This window comes from Camelus ferus, chromosome 11 (genome assembly GCF_009834535.1).
Source record: "Camelus ferus isolate YT-003-E chromosome 11, BCGSAC_Cfer_1.0, whole genome shotgun sequence".
In the NCBI taxonomy this organism is placed as follows: Eukaryota; Metazoa; Chordata; class Mammalia; order Artiodactyla; family Camelidae; genus Camelus; species Camelus ferus.
In genome coordinates, this window is record NC_045706.1 from 70745998 (window position 1) to 70766975 (window position 20978).

Sequence of the window (20978 nt, forward strand, 5' to 3'; positions counted from 1 at the left end):
CTTTTATTAAAATAAAAGTTCCTCAGCCTAAAATTTATTTCAACCTTTATTTCGTCAATTAATTTGTTGCTAAACTCTAACATCTATTTCACTCTTTGATTTCAGTCTCACCTTGAACCTGACACACCCTCTGTGTCCTGACCCCTACATCTATCACATACTAGCCAAGCTAGTGTCAAGAATAGTACAAAACTACTACACCGACCTGCCTCAGCACTCTCTTCTGTGCTGAAATGGGTTTGCACTCTATCTCGGAAAAGAAGCAGTCTAACACCACAAAAAAAGCAATCTCCGTATTCAACCTTAACATCACTCAACTCTGAAGCACTGTATCTACTGAGACGATCATGTGGTTTGTGTCCTTTCTCCTGTTGATGGGGTGTATCACACTGACTGATTCGTGTATGTTGAAGCACGCTTATGTCCCTGGGATGAACCCAACTTGATGAAGACTGTAAACCATGCTAATCTACCAATTACTAACGGCTTTGCAATGAAGCTATCGCTGAGATTATTTTCAGTTCTAAAATTCTAAGACTATTTCATATAAAAGCTCAATCACAAATCTTGATACAAAAAACTGGTAACATTAATTTTGCGTGTGTGTGTGTGTGTGTTTTATTTTGTGTTTTTTAGTGAAGGGGCTGGACTTTGGATTTCTAATTCACAAACTCAGAGGAGAGACAACACTGAGATAACCCACGCGCTCAGGAGCCAGAGTACCTGAGGTCAAATCTCAGGTCATTCCACTCCTCTGGGTTTTGCTTTCTTCATCCTTAAAACAGAGATGATAACAATACCCTCCTCACAGGATCATTACATGGATTAGTGTTTGTAAAGCACTCAGGACGGCGCCTCACATGGAGTAAGGGCTACGTTATTAACGGTTAAGTCACAAGAACATAAATATAAAAGGCAACTTCCTTAAGTTGCTCTTGAACTCTGAAGACCTGTTAATATCTTCTGGGCAACACGATCTCACTATCTATCCACTCTGACTGCTGTATTACTGAGTAATATGCTCTATTTTAAGATAATTCTCTTTAAAAAATGGTCATCAATTCAACATACGGTTTTATTTTAGCAAAACTGGGAGTTGTGTAGCTGAGCCGGGCCAGTCAAATGGGCATTTAACATTTCTGGTAAGTATTAAAAATACACAGTAAAAAGTTTTCAAAATTTTCCTGCTTAGCAAAAACCATTAAGATGGACAGCTTATTAAAGAAGCTATGCTTTATTATCTCGAAAGAGCTATCACATAATCTTAGGTATCGATGAGAAATTACTGAGGCTGGAGGAGGGCAAGGAAGATGCTTACTTCCCACATACCCAACCCCACAGACTGTATCATATACTTTTAATCATAATAAGAACCAGCTCTATTAAGGTATCAGAAGAGAAAAAGAACAAAACTGAGGATTTTACACAAGAGATGTACGTGACATAAGCAACACTGAATGACAAGACACTTCTTTCCCAGAGTAAATACCTAATTTAAGCCCCAAAGAGAACATTTAAATCTGCAAGATTAACAATTAGAAGAGCCGATCCATATTCCTTGGAAGGCAAGTCCTGGACGCGCTGGGGCTGTGAGATAGAAAGGGCCCCTGAAGGCAGAAGCTGAGCGAGGGGAGGCAGGGACAGCATGGCGACGGCAACCCACCAAGGCACAAGCTAGAGTCCTCAAACTCCTGAGGCTTCCGCAAGAACTCTGCCACACTGGGAACTGTGGGCAAGAACGTGTGAGGCTCTGAAACTTGTCATTTCAGGACCGCAGCCTCATCAAATCTAATGACTGGCTGTTTCACAACTGTGGCTCCTTTAATTTTGCCTCGTGACTTCTACTGAATTCTTACCCAAGTCCAAATCCAACTAAATCTTCACGGTGCCTAAACAAAAGAGGCAAGAATGGGCTTCACCTGAAATCGGGGAGTGGAAATAGAGAGGAATTCACAGGTCAAACAGCGTATTTATCCCCCAGACTTTTTTTTTCTTTTCGAAGGACGAAAATTCAAGATCAAATGCAATGCTTACTCTATTAAGACAGAGACCTGAAAATAGGTTAATTCTGTCGTTATGCAAACACTGGGTAGCTGCTGTCTTCGGGACACTGTGCCAGGATGGGAGGTGTGGGCCGGACAGGAGGGGAGCGCACAGCTAAGATGGAAGTTGGCCCTCGACAGAAGTCAGAGCCACATGCAGTGGAAGGCAGAGAACAGGGTTCATGCTCAACGTTAGGATAAAGGATGGTCTCCTGAAGGAAGTGGCATCTGAGCTGGGGCTTCACGTGGAGTGACAAGTCAACAGAAAGACAGAGGGAACGGGAAAGGCAGGGGCTCTGAGGCAAAACAGAGAAGTCATGGTGTGAGCTGGGGCAGCAGGTGCAACCGTGAGCTGGAGACCAGTGGCAGAAGGGCGGGTTCTACAGACAGGAGACGCACGCCGGAGAGCCACCCGGGCCATGGCATCAACGGCCTTGCACGCCGCGTCCAGAAGCCTGGATCTTCCTCAGGGACCAGCGAGAAGCCACTGAAGACCTGGGAAGAAGGTACTCTGAGTCTCAGAATCCAGGGACAGCTGGGGGACAGACTGAGGAGGGAGAGGGTGGGGGCAGGGAGATCAGGCAGGGAGACTCTGTTCTCCTGGACAAAAGATGGTAAAAGCCCAGACTGGGACAGTGGCAACGGTGAATGGCAAGGGGATATTCGTGCAACAGAACTAAAAAGTCTGGAAATCAGATAAAAGGAGACAAAAGTGAAGATGACTTTAATCACATTAGCATAGAATTTGCTAAATTAAACTGAATTGATACTGATAAACAGATTATGACATTAGAATAATGGAAGGAAACCAGTTTTTACTTAAGACCTGACTTAGGAAAAAGTACAGAGACGGGAAAAGCACTGGTCCTGGACTCAAGAGAGACGTGACCTTCACCTCACACACCAGTCGCAGCATCCTTCCCTGTAAGATGAAGCTAGTGACCCCCAGTCACCCCACAGCTCCGTGCTGGCAATTAAACAGGAAAGGACTTGCAACCCAGGCCCTACAAGTTGGCAATAATCACTGGCGTGCGAGGAGTCACCGGGGGCGGTCCCCGCTTCCCCCCGACCTGACGAGTGACCTACCTTGAGATGGCGCCTCCTGTGACCTCTCGAAGAAGGCGGCAGTGGTGGGGGACAAACTCCAGGAGCCTGCTGTACATGAGCTGAAGGACACCTGGATGAGTGTCAGCAATCTGCTCTATGATCACCTGTTAAAAGGAATATCCTTTTTAAAAATACATCTGAAAGAGACATATGAATTATATGCTACAGAGAGAAGAATAAAGAAAATCTTAAAAATAGGCTTCCTCATTTCCCCCCCCACCCTCCCAGATTGACACGTTTTCTAACAGCAATAGTCACACTCAGAACTAGCTCCGAGGATGAGGGTGCACGGCTCTGCTGTGGGGGCACACAGGCTGGGTGACGGACTGGTCTGAAGCTGAAAGCCAGGCACAGTCATCTGCTTCCCTTCTGAGCTGGAAAGGGAAGTAAGACGACGACTCCCCACGACACTGGCCCCTCACCACCTTGACCTTGGTCTTTTCTTCTACCATCATTCAGATCAGGGGAAGGTCTGAGACAGAGGAAGATGGAAGAAAACACATTTTACTGTGGCATTTCATCTTCTGTGTTAAGTTGAGAGTCAAGGGGTGAACAGTAAGATAAGCTTATGAATTTACATGAAATTAAAATGTGGCCATGGTTTGTTTACTGAATAAATAAACCATGTGCCACTGAAATGCCAAATGCATCTTTAATTTAGCACGTTAGGTTCAGTTCAGTGAAAAACAAAGGCATAAATTAGTAACCATTTTCACTTACTGAGAAAGAAATAATATAGGTGCTTTGTCTTTTTCACCTGTATAGAGACAGCTAACAAATACAGCAGGATACAGAGGGAAGTGACAGACCACTTGCTTCTAAGCAATCCTAATGAAGTGGACAGGATTGTTGAAATTAGGCCTTAAGTCTCATTTTTTATCAATGAGATTCAGTTTTTCCCATTCAGAACGGAAGACCTTCATCCCAAAGTCAAGGCAAGCAGGACTCTGCGCTTCCCACACTGAGGGGTGACTGAACAAAGTCCGCCAACACCGAGGACGGGCCTGTGACTTCTATCAGTTTGAAGCAGACGAAGTTGCCATTTTTGTGTGTCGGAAAATGCTGAGTACTGACAACTTCACACAGTACAATCTACATTCTGGCTGCTCAAAAGCATGCTTATTTCCAAATTTTAACTGCATCCTAGGAGGTGAAGGACAGTGGACACTCAATTCTGGATTTAAGGTATTACTCTGCCAATTTGCCTCTAAAAGTCCTTCACCTTTGAACATCCTCTCCCTCCTACCATCCTGGCCTGCAAACTCCTGAGTATCTTCCAGACCTCGGCCACACCTCTTCTGCGGATGCCCCTCCGTGCTCACGGCTCTCACACGCTCCTCCCCCGGGCACTTATGTGCAGCGCTGTCACCTGCCTAACCGTCCTGTTCCACCCACTGGACCAGTGGTTCAGAAATGTGTTCTACAAGCTTCATTGACGTATAATTTACATACCATAAAACTGACCTAAAAATGTTTTGACACAGACCTTCTCCCTAGGCAAGACCCTTGCCCCACGAAATGAAGACGACCCCTGGGCTACAGCATCGCAAGGCAACACACGAGAGGGTGCCCGACTCCTGGCACGCCGGCTGTCACCACCAGAGACCAACCCTTCCTTACAACTGACACTGCAGTGACTAGGAGAATCTTTACAGAGAATCTGCAGAGGTCTTTCCTCTGATATATCCCCTCACACCCGGGGAGGCCGCCAAGACAGAGGAGATGCTCCAGGAACGTCTGCTGGATGAAGGCGCTGGGGGCACAGACCTCGTCCATGTACGGTTTCACCAGGACTTGACCGACCAGGGCCTCGGCGTCCCGTGTCTTGTCAATCGTGGCGTAGGTCCGCAAGCAGTGCCGGATGATGTCGACGTTGGAGGTCTGCAGCCCTTCCAGCAGGAGGCCCTCCAGGGACTGCTGCAACATGGCCGTAATGCCAGCGATGCGCTGCAAGAGGAACAGGCAAGAAAGCTCCACGCAGAACTATTTCTCAAGATTCCAATTTATCCGTAACAAATTTCTTATTCCAACAGGAGATAATCTGTGTGAAATTAAAATAGCAGCATTTTCTGGAGAGTAACAATGACTCTCTCCTCCTCCCCATAATCTCTTTATAATTAAATCTTTACCATATCAAAGGAGGATTTAGACAGAATTGCAGAATGAGAAAGTAAGTTATTTTCCTCTTAAGCTGCAGAGTAAATCTGAAAAACACCATGAAAGTGAAGTCCACTCGAGAGCTCTGGATAAATTAACTACATCAGATGGTGTCAAGTTACACGAAATCCAGAATTAATTTTACTCTTACAATTCAGAGAATAGGCCTGTGTCTTCACACAAAATCTACAACGTGTGACACTTAGGAAGCAGACACCCCAAAAACACAAACTGAAAGAAAAAATTCAAAGCTAGCTTCAAAACCCTGCGGCTTGGGGAGGAGAGTCCAGCTCAGTGGTAGAGCGCGTGCTTAGCATGCACGAGGTCCTGGGTTCAATCCCCGGTATCTCCACTAAAAATAATAACTGAATAAGCACAATTACCTTCCCCCAAATAAAAATGAATGAATAAATAAAAAATCCTGTAGCTCAACAATTATCGGGGCACTACAGGCAGACCCTGGAGATACTGAGGGGTGATTCCCGACCCCCGCAACCAAATATCTCAGTAAAGCGAGTCACAGGCATTTTTTGGTGCATGTGTAAGTCACGTTACACTACACTGAAGTATGTTAAAGTGTGCAACAGCACCGTGTCTAAAAAACAAGGTATATGCCTTAATTACCTTAAATAAAAGATACTTTATTGCTAAAAAATGCTAACCATCATCTGAGCCTTCAGTTGAGCTGCAATTAAGTATTTCGCTGGTGCAGGATTGGGAATATTGTGAAAATTACCAAAGCGGGACACAGAGACAGGAAGCGAGCAAACGCTGCTGGGAAAACGCTGGCAGGCAGAGAGACGTGCTTGATGCCGGGCTGCCGCCAACCTTCACTTTGGAGAAACGTGCAACGTCTCTGAAGTGCAATAAAAGCCAAGGGCAATAAAACGAGGTCTGCCTGTTCTAGGTAAAACCAAAACTATTTAGCAAATTCCTGAATACCGAACTGTGAAAGTCGGAAACGGCGCTTACCGGCCTCACTTTGTCCAGGAGAGGCATGCCTTTGCTTTGGACAGCGTGAAACTGCAGCTGGTTAAATTCGGTGGCAATTCTCTCCAAAATCTGTCCGGTCAAAAGGGGGCTAGTGGAGATAATTACAGAATATAATTCCTAACGGTTTTTAATTTCCAAGAGGACACATTGCACGATGAGCAACGGCGACGTTCCAGCACCCAGTGTATTGTAACTTCCTTCAGCCAATGTTTTTCTGTGGCCCCCGTGTTACAAGGCAGAAGCTAAAGCATCCTCTGTGCCATTGGTCTGCACAAGCCACATGCCCAGGATGTTCTAGGACAGCAGAGAACTAGTTAAGGAGATGCCACCAATGCCAGCCTGGCCTTGGCCACAGGGTCCAGACAAGAAGCAGGAGCTGGACCAGCTCAGTGTGGGTGCAATTACGTGTTTCCACCACCTCCTCCAGGCTCTGCTGTTCGTGACCTTCTTCTTCTTTAACCATCCTTCTCTCTCTCTCGCCCCATCTGCTACTTACACCTGAACCCTCCTCCACTGCTCTACCTGTCTCATCCTCCCTCCTTCTAAGATGTCTCTAGTACTTTTAAAAGTACCGACTACTGTTGTCTCCCCAATAAAATAAAACTGGCCTTCTAACAGCAACAAATCAAGTCAGTCAGAGGAGCTTACTTTACGTTTACGTTTCCCGTATCACTGAAGGGTGGTCTACCCGTATGCTCCTAGTGACAGGACATTCGCTGTGAAAAGGTCTAATACATGCACCCCCCAAAAAACACATTATAAAACAGTATCACTCAAAAGGAAGCTAACCAGCAAAGAAGAGAAATATAAAGGCGCTGAAGCATCTGCTGGGCTTTTCCGAGGCATCCTTCTATCTGATGATCACCAACTAGTTCGTGAGGAAAACCACCCACATCACAGGAAGTGAATGCATCCACGCCAGGCCTGCCGGCCCTCCGTCTGCGGTTCACTGGGGGAGCAGTTCCCCAGCAGGACCAACCCCAAGGTTAACCCCTGACTCCTCTCTGAGTCATCCAGTGTGGATCTATTACGTATAAACCATCTAAATGCTTCTTGGCCTAACAAGCATGATATATTTATCATTCACTTGCACTGCCCTGGTTTTCCCTTCTCTTACAGCCCAAAGTTACTGATCTGAATTTTTAAAAATCCTCCAAGGTGACTTTGAGCAAGCAGCAGCATCATGTCCATTAAAGATGGAACATCACAAAGGAGAAGTATTGTAGAAAAAGACACGAGTGAGGCATTTCTATCAAAAGGACAGAGTCGGAATGGACGAAAATGAAAATAAAACCAGGAGGCAGGGATGCTGAGTGAGAAGAAGCTGGCAGAAGCTGCTGAGGCCACAGGGACGCGGAGCAGATCACAAGACACTGCGCCACTGGGCAGGTCAGAGGGACGCCACAGAGACACCAACAAGGAGGGTCAGGGCGGGAGCACTGAGGGCAGACGGCAGGTGCTGACCACTTATTTGCACATCCTAGTCATGAGTGGAAGCAGAGACCCGGGACAGGAGAATCATTTCCTTTCTGGATGCCTAGTTTCTTCATCAATACCACAAGAGACACGGGGCGCACACACTGTCCTTGAGGCCCCTTCCAAATCTAACAATTTGATTCCTACAATGAAGAAATCCAACATGCCTCTACCGTATGACCAAGACACTGAACTAGAGGGACGCTCAATTTGCTCTGGCTGGTTCTGCAGCAGAATATCCAATAAAACCCACGGAAAAACGGCATGGCTGTCACGTGACCATAAGAAAAGCTCATGTCAGACTCAAGTTAGATGTGTCTGAGGGCCTGAGACGTGCCAGGTACTGGCTGACTGTATCTCAGCGACCGTCGGACCGCCCTGCTCATGGTGTGAGTGGCCTCACAGTACAGACGGCACAGAGGGCTGAAGCGCCGTGACACGGGCTGCCTGGTGGTACACACGGTGCACGGCTGCGCTCCGTCCTCTGTGCCTCGGCGCTCCCCGTGGTGGGGGGGGTTCTACTCAACTCATTTTCTGCGTCACTCACCCACTCGGCTGATCCCCAGTTCAGACCAGGAAGGCAGTAAGACAGCTGCAGTGGAACAGATGCAGCGGTCCTCTTTTCCTAATTTCGCAAGGTTTTTCCTGTTTATAAATTGTAACTCAATGTGTCCTGTACTGTTTCTTAATGATACAAAGCTAGTGCAGACACACGAATGGCAGTACTCTGGGCCTGTCGAAATAAATCTAAGAAACGTGGATGCTATTCCACACCTCAAAGATCAACAAGGATTTCGCCAGGGCTTTCACAAGGCAATTCCAAGGATAAACATCTTCCCCTGAAAGCACACTCCTCTGATTCCCTGTGAGGTGATGTGCTGGAACTATAACCACCTACAACCTAATCACATATGTATAATATATACTATATAACATACAGTATATAAAATTATATATACTATATTATATATTATATATAATATAAAACCTTTATGTTATATATATATTAAAAATACATATTGCCTATAACCAAGGTTTTATAAGGATATATTATAAACTTTACCATTTCATGCCCTCTGCTTTTCTTGAGACTACATTCAAAAACACTAAGCCACAAACTTGGATTTTCTAATTTTTTGGAGAAGAGTTTTAACTCAAAAAAAAAAAAAAAAATAGCCTGGTTGTGAAGTATTAACCTACAGGATATTTAGTTTAAAAATAAAAACAAAAAAAAAAACTTACCTGCTTGCTTCTAGTGCAGATGTTTCTTTAGAATTTTGAGAATTTAAGATTTTTTCAATTTTCTCAACTGATCGAATAACCTGTATAAGCCTCAACACACACATCTATAAAAATAAAAATTAAGCAAGAAAAAAAAAGTTATCATGATGTTTAATCTTAATGATCTTATTTCCCCATTTCAATGCAGGAAAATACAAAACCAAAAGTCAAGTTAGACTATTTAGAGCACACCACATTTTGAATATTTCTACATAACACTGAACTCCCAAGAATGCAGATCTTAATTTTAGCTTTCTAGAACAAGCATATCGATAATCTATTGCAAGTTTATAGTTTAAATAAAAAAAAAAAACAACTGGACTTTTTGCATTCTCATTCCCTGCACTTTTTCCCATTCTAAATGAATCTCTCCGTGGGCACTACGTTTATTTTCTTATGACCCTTTTTTTCATGTTTTAATTTTAGTTTCTGACCATCTTTATGGTCAAGCTACATGAATGTGACACACCTATATGCCCAAGTGTCAATTCACTGAAGACAGTATTGTCCTATAAACACTATCAAAGAGGTTGAGGAACATTATAAAAACTCTCAACCTTAAAAGAACAAAAAGATACAAAGTCATTCATTAACAAATGGTTACAGAACACCTACTGTGAGCCAGAAGTGGGGACATGAGTGAATAAAATGGGCAAAAATTCCCTGTTCTCCCGAAGCTTACGCTCTTTTCTAGAAAGACACTAAATCCTTAAAATCTTTGGACAAAAGCTGAGATTTAAAGGAGAATTAAACAGAAGGTTGCTAAAAAGAGGCTTCTCTCTCTTGAGATTTTGAAAAACATGCTAATAAACAGACGTAGAAAATACTGAATAGAGCACCAGGCTGGAATCAGAAGTCTCGAACTCTAACCCCAACTCTGCCATTGTATCGTTGAAGTCAGAAAATAAAACTAAAACATGGGCCCACTAGGAAGTAAAGGCAGCGTGTGTGGAGGTACAGTCAACAGGTGGAAACAAAAGGAGAAATAAACGTGGCAGGATGAGGAGCAACATACTACTTTTCCTAAAACCGTCAGCCCGCAGTCGGACACTGGCAGGGCTGGCCTTGGAAAGCCCACTTACTCCCTAATCTCTAAAATGTAAGTCTCTTCTTTACAGGGGAGCTGAGAAATGAATTATATGCCTTCTAAACTGTAAAGTGCTTCACTGATGCCAGTTATTACTGTTTCTTGTTCTGGAAAAAAGTGAGGAATGTTCATTTTGGTACCATTTGGGTGTCTCTAAAATTCTGTCTTCTTATTTCAAATAGATAGCATGACATTAAAGCATCAATACATACATGCAAAAGAGCTTTGAAAAACGCCAGTGTCACAGTACTGCAAAGCGTGAGAAGACACGCGGTGAGGGCGTTTAGCTGGCACGTAGCATAAGAAATCTACAGCTTCCTTCAAAACCTGTAATGCTACCATGAATAACCTTCAATTAATTAAAATACCCCCTTATTAACAGGACCCTAATCAGACCAGGAGTGAGGACCTGGGCTGCAGCTCCCGCTCGGCTCCCCACGCTTCCTCTCTGCAAAGGTACCAGGAGGAGAAAATCAGACCACGCGTATACAAGTTCCGTGACCCCAAGGACACTCAAGTATACCTTTTTTTTCCTAATGTCCTCTTGTTTAGACATTCGTTCATCTACTGCCCGAATTCCTTCACTGACAGATGACCTAAGACTCTTGAAAAGAATAAAGAAATATATTACAGAAGCCGTTTTGTGACATGATGAAACTTAGACATTTAATTAAATTCCAAAGAACTTAACTACCTACAGCCCAGTGTTGTGCAGATATTGACAAAAATACAAAATATCAGACAAAACTGCTATCACGCTTTGGGGGCAAAATGACAAATAAAGCCAAGGTCACACAGGATGAACAGCCTACAGAATAACAACACAAACACAGTCAATGTCATAGGCAGTCAGAGTAGAAGAAGAATCATCTGAATCAAAGTACAGGAGAGTTTGGCAAGAGGACAGGACTTGAGTTTGACAGTGAAAATCTGTGTAAGCTGACAAGGGTGGAGAAGAGGTTATCAGAACACAAGACTGGGGAAGATAGAACTGAGTAGACACACTCAGGGTGGGTGAAGCATGCACCCGGGTGCACTGCAGGCTTCCTTTTGGAGAGAAGTAGAAACAAACAAATGGGGTCAATTTAGGAGGACATGAGACTAGATTCCATGCACTTTGGAGAATGAGACAATGTTTAGGCGCTGATGGACCATGATGAGATGCTGGTTTGGGGATACTAGGAATCAAGAAGAAACAGAATGGCCAGGAAAAGGCAGGGGTTACAGGTGGAGAAACATGTTCAGAAGCTAATAAATTGGGTCAAGTAGGAGGAATTAGAGTTGAAACGGAGACAACAGAAACGATTAGAATAAATTAGATAAATCACAAAAATTTTGTAGCAAGGTGAATCCATTCATTTAATAAACATACATGTCAACTACTGTGGTAGCCTATGAGGGTACAATGACAGATTAAGACGGAAACAGTCTTCTCCCTCAACAATCTTAGAATCTCACAGCGGCTTCCTGAGTTGAGATCAAAAAGGAAGGTGAGGTCTGTGGCTGATGAGGAAGGTGGCTACAGAGGCAGCTGCAGGAAAAGGGAGGGGACGTGGTGCTGGCAGGGCAGGACGGGCGGTTCAGAGAGAGCTCAGGGAGAAGACAGGAAGGTTAATAAAGGCCGAGGAAATGCCCCAGCTCCAAGGCAGGGGGAGGAAGAGCACCGAAAAGAAGAAAGAGCCTCGCAGAGGCTGGCGGGGGTCCAACAGGGGAGGGCAAACCCCACCTCTCTTCCATTCCCAGGGAAAGTCCTTTAACAAGCTTTCATAAAGTTCAAACAAGACATAAACATTCAAAAATATCTGCTAGCTCAAGGCACGGCTCAAGACGTCTCTCTTCCACGGAGTCCTTCCTATTGCCACCCCACCCTCCGCCTCGGGCTCCTCGGCACCGACAACCCCATTCTCCTGCTCCAACCAGGCTGGCCTCTCTCCTTAGTCTCTGCGGAGAGCCTCGGGGCGCCAGGCGCTGGCTCGGGGGCAGGGCGCACAAGGCCACTCAGGCTGGCGTGGTCCAGCAGTGACACAGCAGGAAATGGTGCACCAAGTCCAGGACGCTGCGTGAGAACCAAGGGAGGATGGAGGTCGGGGCACCCGACAGGCTCGGGGCTGAGCGGGGACAGGGCAGCTTTCTGCCGGGGGTGATGCCAAAACCCCCCTCCATCGTCCCTGTTCTCATGGCTGAGAGCATTTTCTCAGAGAAATCAGGTATCACAGGACATTTATATCACCCTTCAGTTACATCAGGGGTTAAACAGCTTTCATGGACTGGTCTAGGAACCTAACCACATGTAAAATATTGTCTAGGGAAATATTTGTAAAATCACAGATTTTTAAACATAAGTCAGTTTTAATTTGGGGACCACTTACGGGTGAGGAGGTATCAACAAGGTGAATTTTGAAACACCCTTCTTCTCCCCTGACATTTTAAAGCTATCTACTCTGAGAATCCGTCACTTTTAAACCAAACATGTTTTTTAGGTTGCAATATCACATGAAAAAAAACAGAATCATTTACAACGCTTTTGCAGGCGAGTACTGTAATCATGGATCATTCAAAACAACAGAAACAAAAAACAAGCTGGCCGATTAAGGAACTCCTCTTGGAGAAGGCAAGCAGGACTGGTCTGCCTTGCGGTAGACTGTTTACTATTATCTGAGGACTTACCAGAACCTCTTCTCGTAACTGTCCCAGAGGCACAGAAAGCTGGTTGAGGGCCTTATCCATGCCAACCTGAAGGCAAAATCATGTTGGTGTGAACACATCAGCCAGGAGCAACACCTGCTTACTGACTGAAGCAGTGCCGGACAGGTTATTCTTTCTGCACAACCGTCTACTGGTAATAACCAGACAAACAACAGAAATGCTATTTCGCCATAAACATTGCTCGCGGAATATGAAAAATCTATTGACATACATGAAACTATAAAAATGAGGGAAGTCATAACAATTCAAAGCTTCCTTACACACAATTTGCCTTTGGATGAAATTTTAAATGAATTCAGAACATTTGGGGAAAAACAGCGATCTCTGTACTTATGATATTCAACCAGCTGATGTGAAAGCTAGTGGGCTATGGCCTCTCCTGAGCATTATTATAGCCCTTGAGAAAAATCCAAATTAAATAGAATGAAAATAAACTTTTCAGAGTTTCTAATCCTCCTGGAACACTTTTCCTGGGGGTGTATTTCCCAAGAGCAAACATGGCTCATTAACTTTGGTGCTTCTTGCAATTCCCGTGGAGGTGACTACCTCCTATTACTTCTTTGGACAAATAGATTTAAAAACAGAATAAAATATGAACAAGGCGGCTCTTACAAGCATTAAAACTCAGCATCTCTAAAGGACGTTTCCAAGTAACTGATCTGCTCCTTACAAACCATTCCTACATTTTTCTAAAACCAGGCCACCTAAAGATGAACAGCGGCCAGCGGTTCCTCGGCCTATCTCTGACCGGCATACATACCTGAAAGCAAATTAAACATTTCCTTAAGAGTAACTGATATTTGCTCTTGCAAATTCACCTAAACCAGAGAGATTTCAGGGCAACCACTCAGCAACTGACAGAAACAACCACTCTCGATATTATTATCCTTTACTTTTCACTACTTCTTAATAACTAATTCAAAACATAGAGTGGTAGTTCTTTTATTAATAAGATTAGTCATCTCTTCAAGTTTCTTGTGGGAAAAAAAACCAAGGTTTCTAAAAACACTCGGCACTTTAAAGAACAAACACTAGTGAGAAAGACTGTGCGCAGGGCGCGTGCCAACGCACCGCCCGGCAGGAAGCGCGGAGTTCGCCGTTACCAGGTTGGTTGAGAGGTTGACAAAATCGGCGTAGTCCCTGTTGATGAGCTCGACCATGGCCGTCTTCAGCAGCTTGTAGTACAGCTCCAGGTCGGCCCTCAGCTCTTCCAGCTGGACCCGCTTCCGGCAGTCGGACACAAAGTGATCCACATCGAAATCTTCCTGGAGATAAAACCGGCAAAGAAAAGTTACTGCCACGATACCACGTTTCACATAAAAAAAATAAAGTGAAAGAAAGAATAAGAGAGACACACCATCCTTATTCGAAAGGCTGCACTGCTGTAGGGACCCAGTACACACGGTGCAGAAAGGTGTTGCTCACTATAAAGGTGCCAAGGGGGAGGCCGACCAAGAGCTTTCTTTCCTTTGCCTAAATTCTACCAAGGGATTTGATTTTTTTTTTTAATTACACACTTTAAATAGGTGCATCAACAATGTTCAATGTTAAAACTTTCAACCAACAAAGACATACAGCTGTCCCTCAGGATCTGGGGGGGGAATGGTTCCAGGACCCCCAAGGATACCAAAATCTGGAAATGCCCAAGTCACTTACATAAAATGGTGTAGTATTTGCATACAAACCACACACACCCTCCTGTACACTTTAAATCATCTCTAGATTACTTGTAATACCTAATACAATGCAAATGCTATGTAAATAATTGTAAATACAATGTAAATTCTATGTAAATAGTTGTCAACGCAGCAAATTCATGTTTTGCTTTTTGAAACATTCTGGAATTTTTTTCCAAATATTTTTGATCCCTGGTTGGTTGAATCTGAAGATGTGGAACCCAAGGGTGGGGGGGGGGGAGGTAGACTATAATTATATAAAAGGCAAAGAGCAAAAATATCATTCACAGTCTGATGCTATACAGATAAGCCCTATTAATGTTTTTTTCTTTTCTCACTACTTAACATTGCGATTCACAGCCTTCCAGAATTTTTTGGTCCTTCTCTTTAAAATATAAATCATTTAAAAAATTGAGACAGAACTGAATACAGCATTGCACTGGTTTTAGGTGTACAACATAATGATCTCATATTTGTATCTATTACAAAATGGTCACCACAGTAAGTTTTAGTTGACACTCGTCACACACAGGGTTACAAATTTTCTTTCCTTGCTATGAGAACTTTTAAGATTAACTTTCTTAAACTTTCAAATATACAATACAGTATTATTAACTATAGTCACCATGCTGTACATTACACCTCCAAGACTCATTTATCTAATTAACTAGAACTTTGTACCATTTGACCCCCTTCACCCACTTCGTCCACTCCCCACCCCCTCCTCTGGCAACCAGCAGTCTGTTCTCTGTACCTATGAGTCCACGTTTGTTGTTTTGTTTTTTAGATTCCACATATAAGTGAGACCAAAATTCTCCTTCTCTAACTTATTTCACTTAGCATTAATGTCTTCAAGGTCCATCCATACTGTCACAGATGGCGGACTCCTTTTTCATGGCTGAGTAACAGTCCAGCATGTGTGAGGTGCGTGTCAGTTTCTCTATCCATTCATCCGCTGACAGACACTAGGTTGCGTCCATGCCTTAACTGTCATGAACAGCACTGCTGTGAACACCGGGGACCCATGAGTGCAAGCCTCACTGGCCACCAGAGCCAGGTGATCCAGAGGTGTCCCCGGGCAGCAGCTGTAAAATCAGGGCACCCGACAAGTATACACGTTCCTTTCCAGGAGGCGCTGAAGAGCTGGAGCGAGGCAGAGCGCCAAGGCGGCACCTGCCCGGCTCCAAGCCCCGGACGTGAGTTAAATGAGAAGCCTGCCCCTCAGGCTGATGCTTTAAGATAAACCAATTGGCCTCTTTCACAGAAAGTCTGGGCCCTTTTCAGTCGCTGCCTCTGTGCTGGGCCCTGGGGTGGGAGAGGCCACACAAGCCTGGAAGGACCGCTTCTCAGGTCACTACAGCCACGTGGGTCTCGTGGGTGCAAGCCCAGTCGGCTTTCAAAGCTGGGTGTTGAGGGGGTTCATCTCTCAGGTGCAAGGCTCAAAACTAGGGGGGCCAGGTGTGGGGTTCAGACCCTCATTCCTCGGGGAGAAGCTTGGGGATGGGAGTTCCCTCCTGATTTGGGGTCACCGTGTTGGGGGTGGGGTTTATGGCAAGACCGGGTCTCAGCCGCTCCCTACACGCTTTGATGGGGTTTCTCTCTGGTTGGCCAGCTGTGTAGGAGTTGCTCTGCTGGCTCTGAGGTTTCTTCCCAGAGGAAACTATTCCACACGTAGCTGCAGATTGTGTGCGTCCGTGGGAGGAAGGGAGTTTAGGATCCTCCTTTGTCTCCATTTTGAACCAAACCCCAGACCTTTTTCTGTGTACACACACACACACAATCCTAATAAATCTTTCCCTGTATAAAAATATAACTTCACGGTCTTTCATAATACATATAAATTTGTACTGACATTTTGTATGGAGGCTGAGTATTCTATTGAACAGATGTTCAGAATCTTTCATAACCAAATTCCAAGTACTGGTCTCACAGGACTGCTATGCTCTGTTTCAGCTTTATAACATTCTGGCGCCCCTGGCTGGCAGACATGCGTAGAGCCAGCAGGTGACTGTCTACTGCACCTAACTGAGCTGTTTAGTCATCAAGAATCAGATGTGATGATTCCCAAACTCGTTAAAGCCACTGGTACTTATCAAAATAACAGAATTTTATTACACATCATATAAACCAACAAAATATGAGTACAAAAAGATAACTTTTCATGAAAGCTAAGGCAGATGCTTTGGAAAGACTTGATACTGAGAAATTGGTAAGAAAATTTTTATTCAATTATATATGGGGGAGGGGACCAGGAACCGGGCAGGGCAGATGGAAGGCGCTCATACAGATCTCAATGGGTTCTACGCCAGATGCTTTGCAGACGCCTTAGGGTCCTCATTCAACTGAAAGGACGACACAGAAATCTAACAGCAGACAAATTCTCAGAGAGAAGAGCTTGGCATCGCATCAGCGGAGAATAAATGTGCACAGGGATGTTTCAAAATACTTTTCTAACTGACTTTCTTAAGTAATCAGCCCAATATCTGCTCTGCTAGTATCAGAGAAGGGAATTGCTTATCAAATCGTAATTTCACAGCCACCTACTGAAAAAGCATCTGCTTGTTCACCTGGGGCCAGAATTAGCCTGGATTATGCTTCTTGAGAGTACCTAAGATAACACCCTCTGCCCACAGCTGCACAGCACAGCACAGAAAGAACAGGGGGCAGACTCAGCTCCACAGCCCGGCCTTGCTACTAGCCAGCTGTACAACGGTGAGAACAGCAGAGATTTGCTGCCTCAGTTACATATTCTCTGAAGTTCTGAGCCTCAGGTGGATCTGACCTTCCGGATGACATTTTAAATTGTGTAAGTCAGCCCTAACGAACAAATGCTATTAGGTGACATTAGTACTCAATTTGCCACTTATACATTTGTTCTTGGATCAATAAATGTCACACAGCACAGGCTAAGTTACTTAGAAAGTCTGTGAATACTGTGACAACAAACAACGCCCAACTCACAGGGGCATATAATGACCGACACACTTCATTTACCAGAAATAGTTTTACCTTTTACTGGAGATTTACTAAACACTTAAAAAGAAAGAACTTAAAACCCACACATTTATAGTCCGTTGATTTTTCTTTTTTTTTTTTTTTTACAAAGGTGCTGAGACCATTCAATGGGGAAAGAATAGTCTTTTCAACAACTGATGTTAGGACGAGAGGATATCTACGTGCAAGAGAATGACTCTGGACACCAGCCTTGTACCATATGCAAAAATCTAACTCAAGATGGATCAAAGGCTTAAATATCAGAGCTAAAACTATAAAACTCTTAGAAGAAAACAAAGGTGAAAATCTGTATGACCTTGGATTAGGCAATGGTTTCTTAGAAATGATACAGAAAGTATCAAACTAATAGATAAATTGAACTTGATCAAAATAAAAACTTGTGTGTGTAAAGGGCACTATCAAAAAATGAAAAGACAATCCAATAGAATGGGAGAAAATACCTGCAGATCATGTATCTGACAAAGGTCTACTACCTAGAATATATTAAAAACCTCTTACAACTCAACAATAAAAGGACAAATAACCCAACTAAAAAACAAGCAAAAGTGTACACTGGAAATTAACACAACGTTGTAAGTCGACTATACTTCAATAAAAAAACAAAAAAGAAAAGAATTGAGCAAAGGTTCTGAACAGTTATTTCTCCAAAGAAGACACACAAGTGGCCAAGAAGCAAGCCCACCCATCATTTCTGCCAAGGATCTAAAACTTCTAAGATGTCTCTTTCAAGGAAACGCAAATTGCAAATAGCCTTTATCTCCAGGTCTCACCTAGAAAATCAACAACACTTAACACACAGCAGCTGTTCTCTGTACTCTTCTCCTCTGTGTGAAGTGGTCCCATTTATTTGCACGAAAACGGTAGGGCATGTTGCCGCCATTCCAGCCACCTCCCCAGTCTGCTCTCTCCTTACAGCTAAGTCCAACCTTAAAACTTATTTTGAGATCTCTGTTTTCTGAAGCTGCTTTTCCCAAAGGCATTCTGCCAGCTCTGAGCAAGAAAGATGGTGGGGCCAGCAGGTCAGAAAGAATGCAGGTGTTGAGCCTGAAGGAAGCTCTGAAGAAGTCCAAAGTCGGACAAGTCGTGTGTTCTCTATTCTGAGACCCTTGACATCAGAAGTCAGAATGAGGCCCCTGCTAGTGCCTTTTCTTTTCCCTATGCTCCTCTACTCCTGTTCTTTCTTTCTATTCTCCCTTCAGGGCAGCTCTCAGCCAGGGGGGCAGAACAAAGGGTTCCTGGATCAGTGAGTTCACTCTGTACTCCCTTTCAGACATTCTTTTCAAGTTACATCTTTTATTACAGGTTTAGCAGAACCATCACTACAAGAACAAGAGTACAATATTCCTGGGTCTAGGTAGCCCCCCATATTAAAAGTGACAGGGTCACACTGGAGAGGATCCAGATGAAAATACTTTAAAAGCCAGAGATGTGATCTGAATGCAAATATCAGAAAGAGATAGACTAATTAACCTAAAAAAGAAAAAAACCTATTATGTCTTGAAGTCATCAAAAGAGAACAGTAAGAGAGTTTTAAATTCACTTGCTTAAATTTTAGGTGTCTTCTGAGCCAAAACTTTTAACTTTTTAACACTGAAAACAGCCAATAAGTGGTATCAAAAATCCAAGTCCTTAGAAATAAAACATAAATCTATTTTCTGATGGCTTAAGTACAGACCCAGAGGGCTACACCCAATAGGTATGCAGAGTTTCTCCTGGCTCTGATTCAAATCTTGGACATTTTCAAGGCTGTGCCTCTTGAACTTTGATTATCCATAAAATACTTTCAGTTTACATTTCTATTCTGTTTATGTAAGTTTGTGTACTAGCTACCTGCAAACCAACTTCAAGTTCACCTTACTGAAGAGAAGTAGGGCAGCTTTAGAAAAGCAGAATGCTTTGCTTTGTTTGACTGCAACAAAATCATGGAGACTATTCTAGCTTTTAAATACCCCATTCAGAAGCTTTAGGTGAATGCTAAGGGAAAACTTTCGATTACGCGCCTTTTCCCATCCCACCTGATCCCCAGGTAGGTACGTGGGCTCAGAGCTTTGGTCAATACAGACGTACTGAGCTTTTAGGTGCAAGGCACTGGTTAACAAGATTCCGTCTGGCAAGGGGGCTGCACTGCATGGTAACGAGGTCGGGTAATAACAGGGGCTTTTACATTTAGCTCAAAACCACTTGCCCAGAACCTGCAGGCCATTTCACTCACTATACACGAATTCACAGAAGTGCTTTCTCTGGGTTGCCCCTGCCAAACCTGGGGCCAAGAGACTCCCTGGGAAGTGCGGCGAGGCTCCGCCGAGGGCCGGCCCGGGGCGTGCGCGGGCCGGACGCGGCCGGAGCGCCCGAGGAGGGGCACCGGGGAAAAGGAGGGCAGGCCACCCGCGGCCCGGCTCGGGGAGCGGAGCCCCGGCGCGCACCTTCATGAACTCGTCCTTGTCGAAGCAGAGCGTGTCCGGCCCCTTGGGCAGGTTCATCCTACTTTTCTCCATCCCGCCGGCCGCCGCCTCTCAGCGCCGAGACACGAACCAGGCGACGAAACAGGAGCCTAAGCGCATAGACGCGGTGGCCGCAGCCACGGCCAGTTTCCACGGCACAGAAGGCGCCGCTTCCGCCAACATGGCAGCGTCCGCGCCGCAGCCAATCAGCGAAGGCGTCGAGGGCCGTCCTCCGCCCGCCGCCACAAAGAGAGGCGCCGGACAGCTGCCACTGCCGCCCTGCAGGTGGTGCTGCCATCGTGCGGAGGAGGACGGCGCTGCAGCTCGCGCCCTCTCCGTCCGGGCGGTCAGGGTCCCAGGGAGGCGGGGCAGAGCGTGAAGAGCACAGGCGGGAGGGGTCTGGGGTCTGGGGCTCCCTCCCCACCCACCCTTCCGCTGGGAAAAATCTGCCTGCACCGCCCTTCCAGCGCCTTCTCCCCGAGATTGCTCCGCAGAGAGAACGTGCATGGCCGTGTGGCAGCCCTTCGGTTCTTAAGCGGGTGGTCCAATGTGGAGGCGCGCCCGGGGTGCTCCTCTGGTCCCGGTGCGTGGCCGCCGCTGCTGCCCCGCGCTGAGGCTTCTGCGGGGACTTGGCCTTGGTACCCGCGGACCAGCAGAGCGCCCCCTCCCTGGGCTCAGTTCTAGGAAACTATAGGGAAGAAGGTGGTCAGCCAGGCAACCTGAGCCCCTGTTCAACTTTGGGCTCAGTTCCAGGTGGGCCGTCTGAGCACAACTTTGGGTCTTCAAGGTTCTTAAAAGAGCGTCTCACGACCTGCCAAGTCAGAACCCAGACAAGTACGTGTGCAGACATACTTGTTTTGAATTCAAACCAGGAATGGGCAAATTTTTGTGCTTGTGGCCAGTATTGGTGCGCTCACCACCCCAACTCTAATATCTCAGACTTTCTTCCTCCTCCTGCCCTCCTCCCCCGTCTGTCCCAATTTTATTTTGACATTTT

The 20978-nt window shown here is 45.1% G+C and overlaps 1 protein-coding gene across 3 annotated transcripts in view; it reads right to left on the reverse strand.

Annotated features, from left to right (window-relative positions):
- The window catches only part of COG2 (component of oligomeric golgi complex 2), a 38836-nt gene extending 18665 nt beyond the window's left edge, over positions 1-20171 (reverse strand). For 2 of the 3 annotated variants that reach the window (XM_032491844.1, XM_032491843.1), the window contains exons 1-8: positions 19964-20171; positions 13953-14114; positions 12811-12876; positions 10667-10747; positions 9018-9121; positions 6279-6387; positions 4917-5096; positions 3129-3253 (exon numbers count right to left, since the gene is read on the reverse strand). In XM_032491844.1, the coding sequence (XP_032347735.1) occupies positions 3129-3253; positions 4917-5096; positions 6279-6387; positions 9018-9121; positions 10667-10747; positions 12811-12876; positions 13953-14114; positions 19964-20035 (899 nt within the window). In that variant the 5' untranslated portion in view covers positions 20036-20171. Of the gene's footprint in view, positions 1-3128; positions 3254-4916; positions 5097-6278; positions 6388-9017; positions 9124-10666; positions 10748-12810; positions 12877-13952; positions 14115-19963 lie in introns of those variants that run through there. The other variant, XM_032491845.1, reaches the window with a different exon arrangement.
- Between the last annotated feature and the right edge of the window lie 807 nt (positions 20172-20978).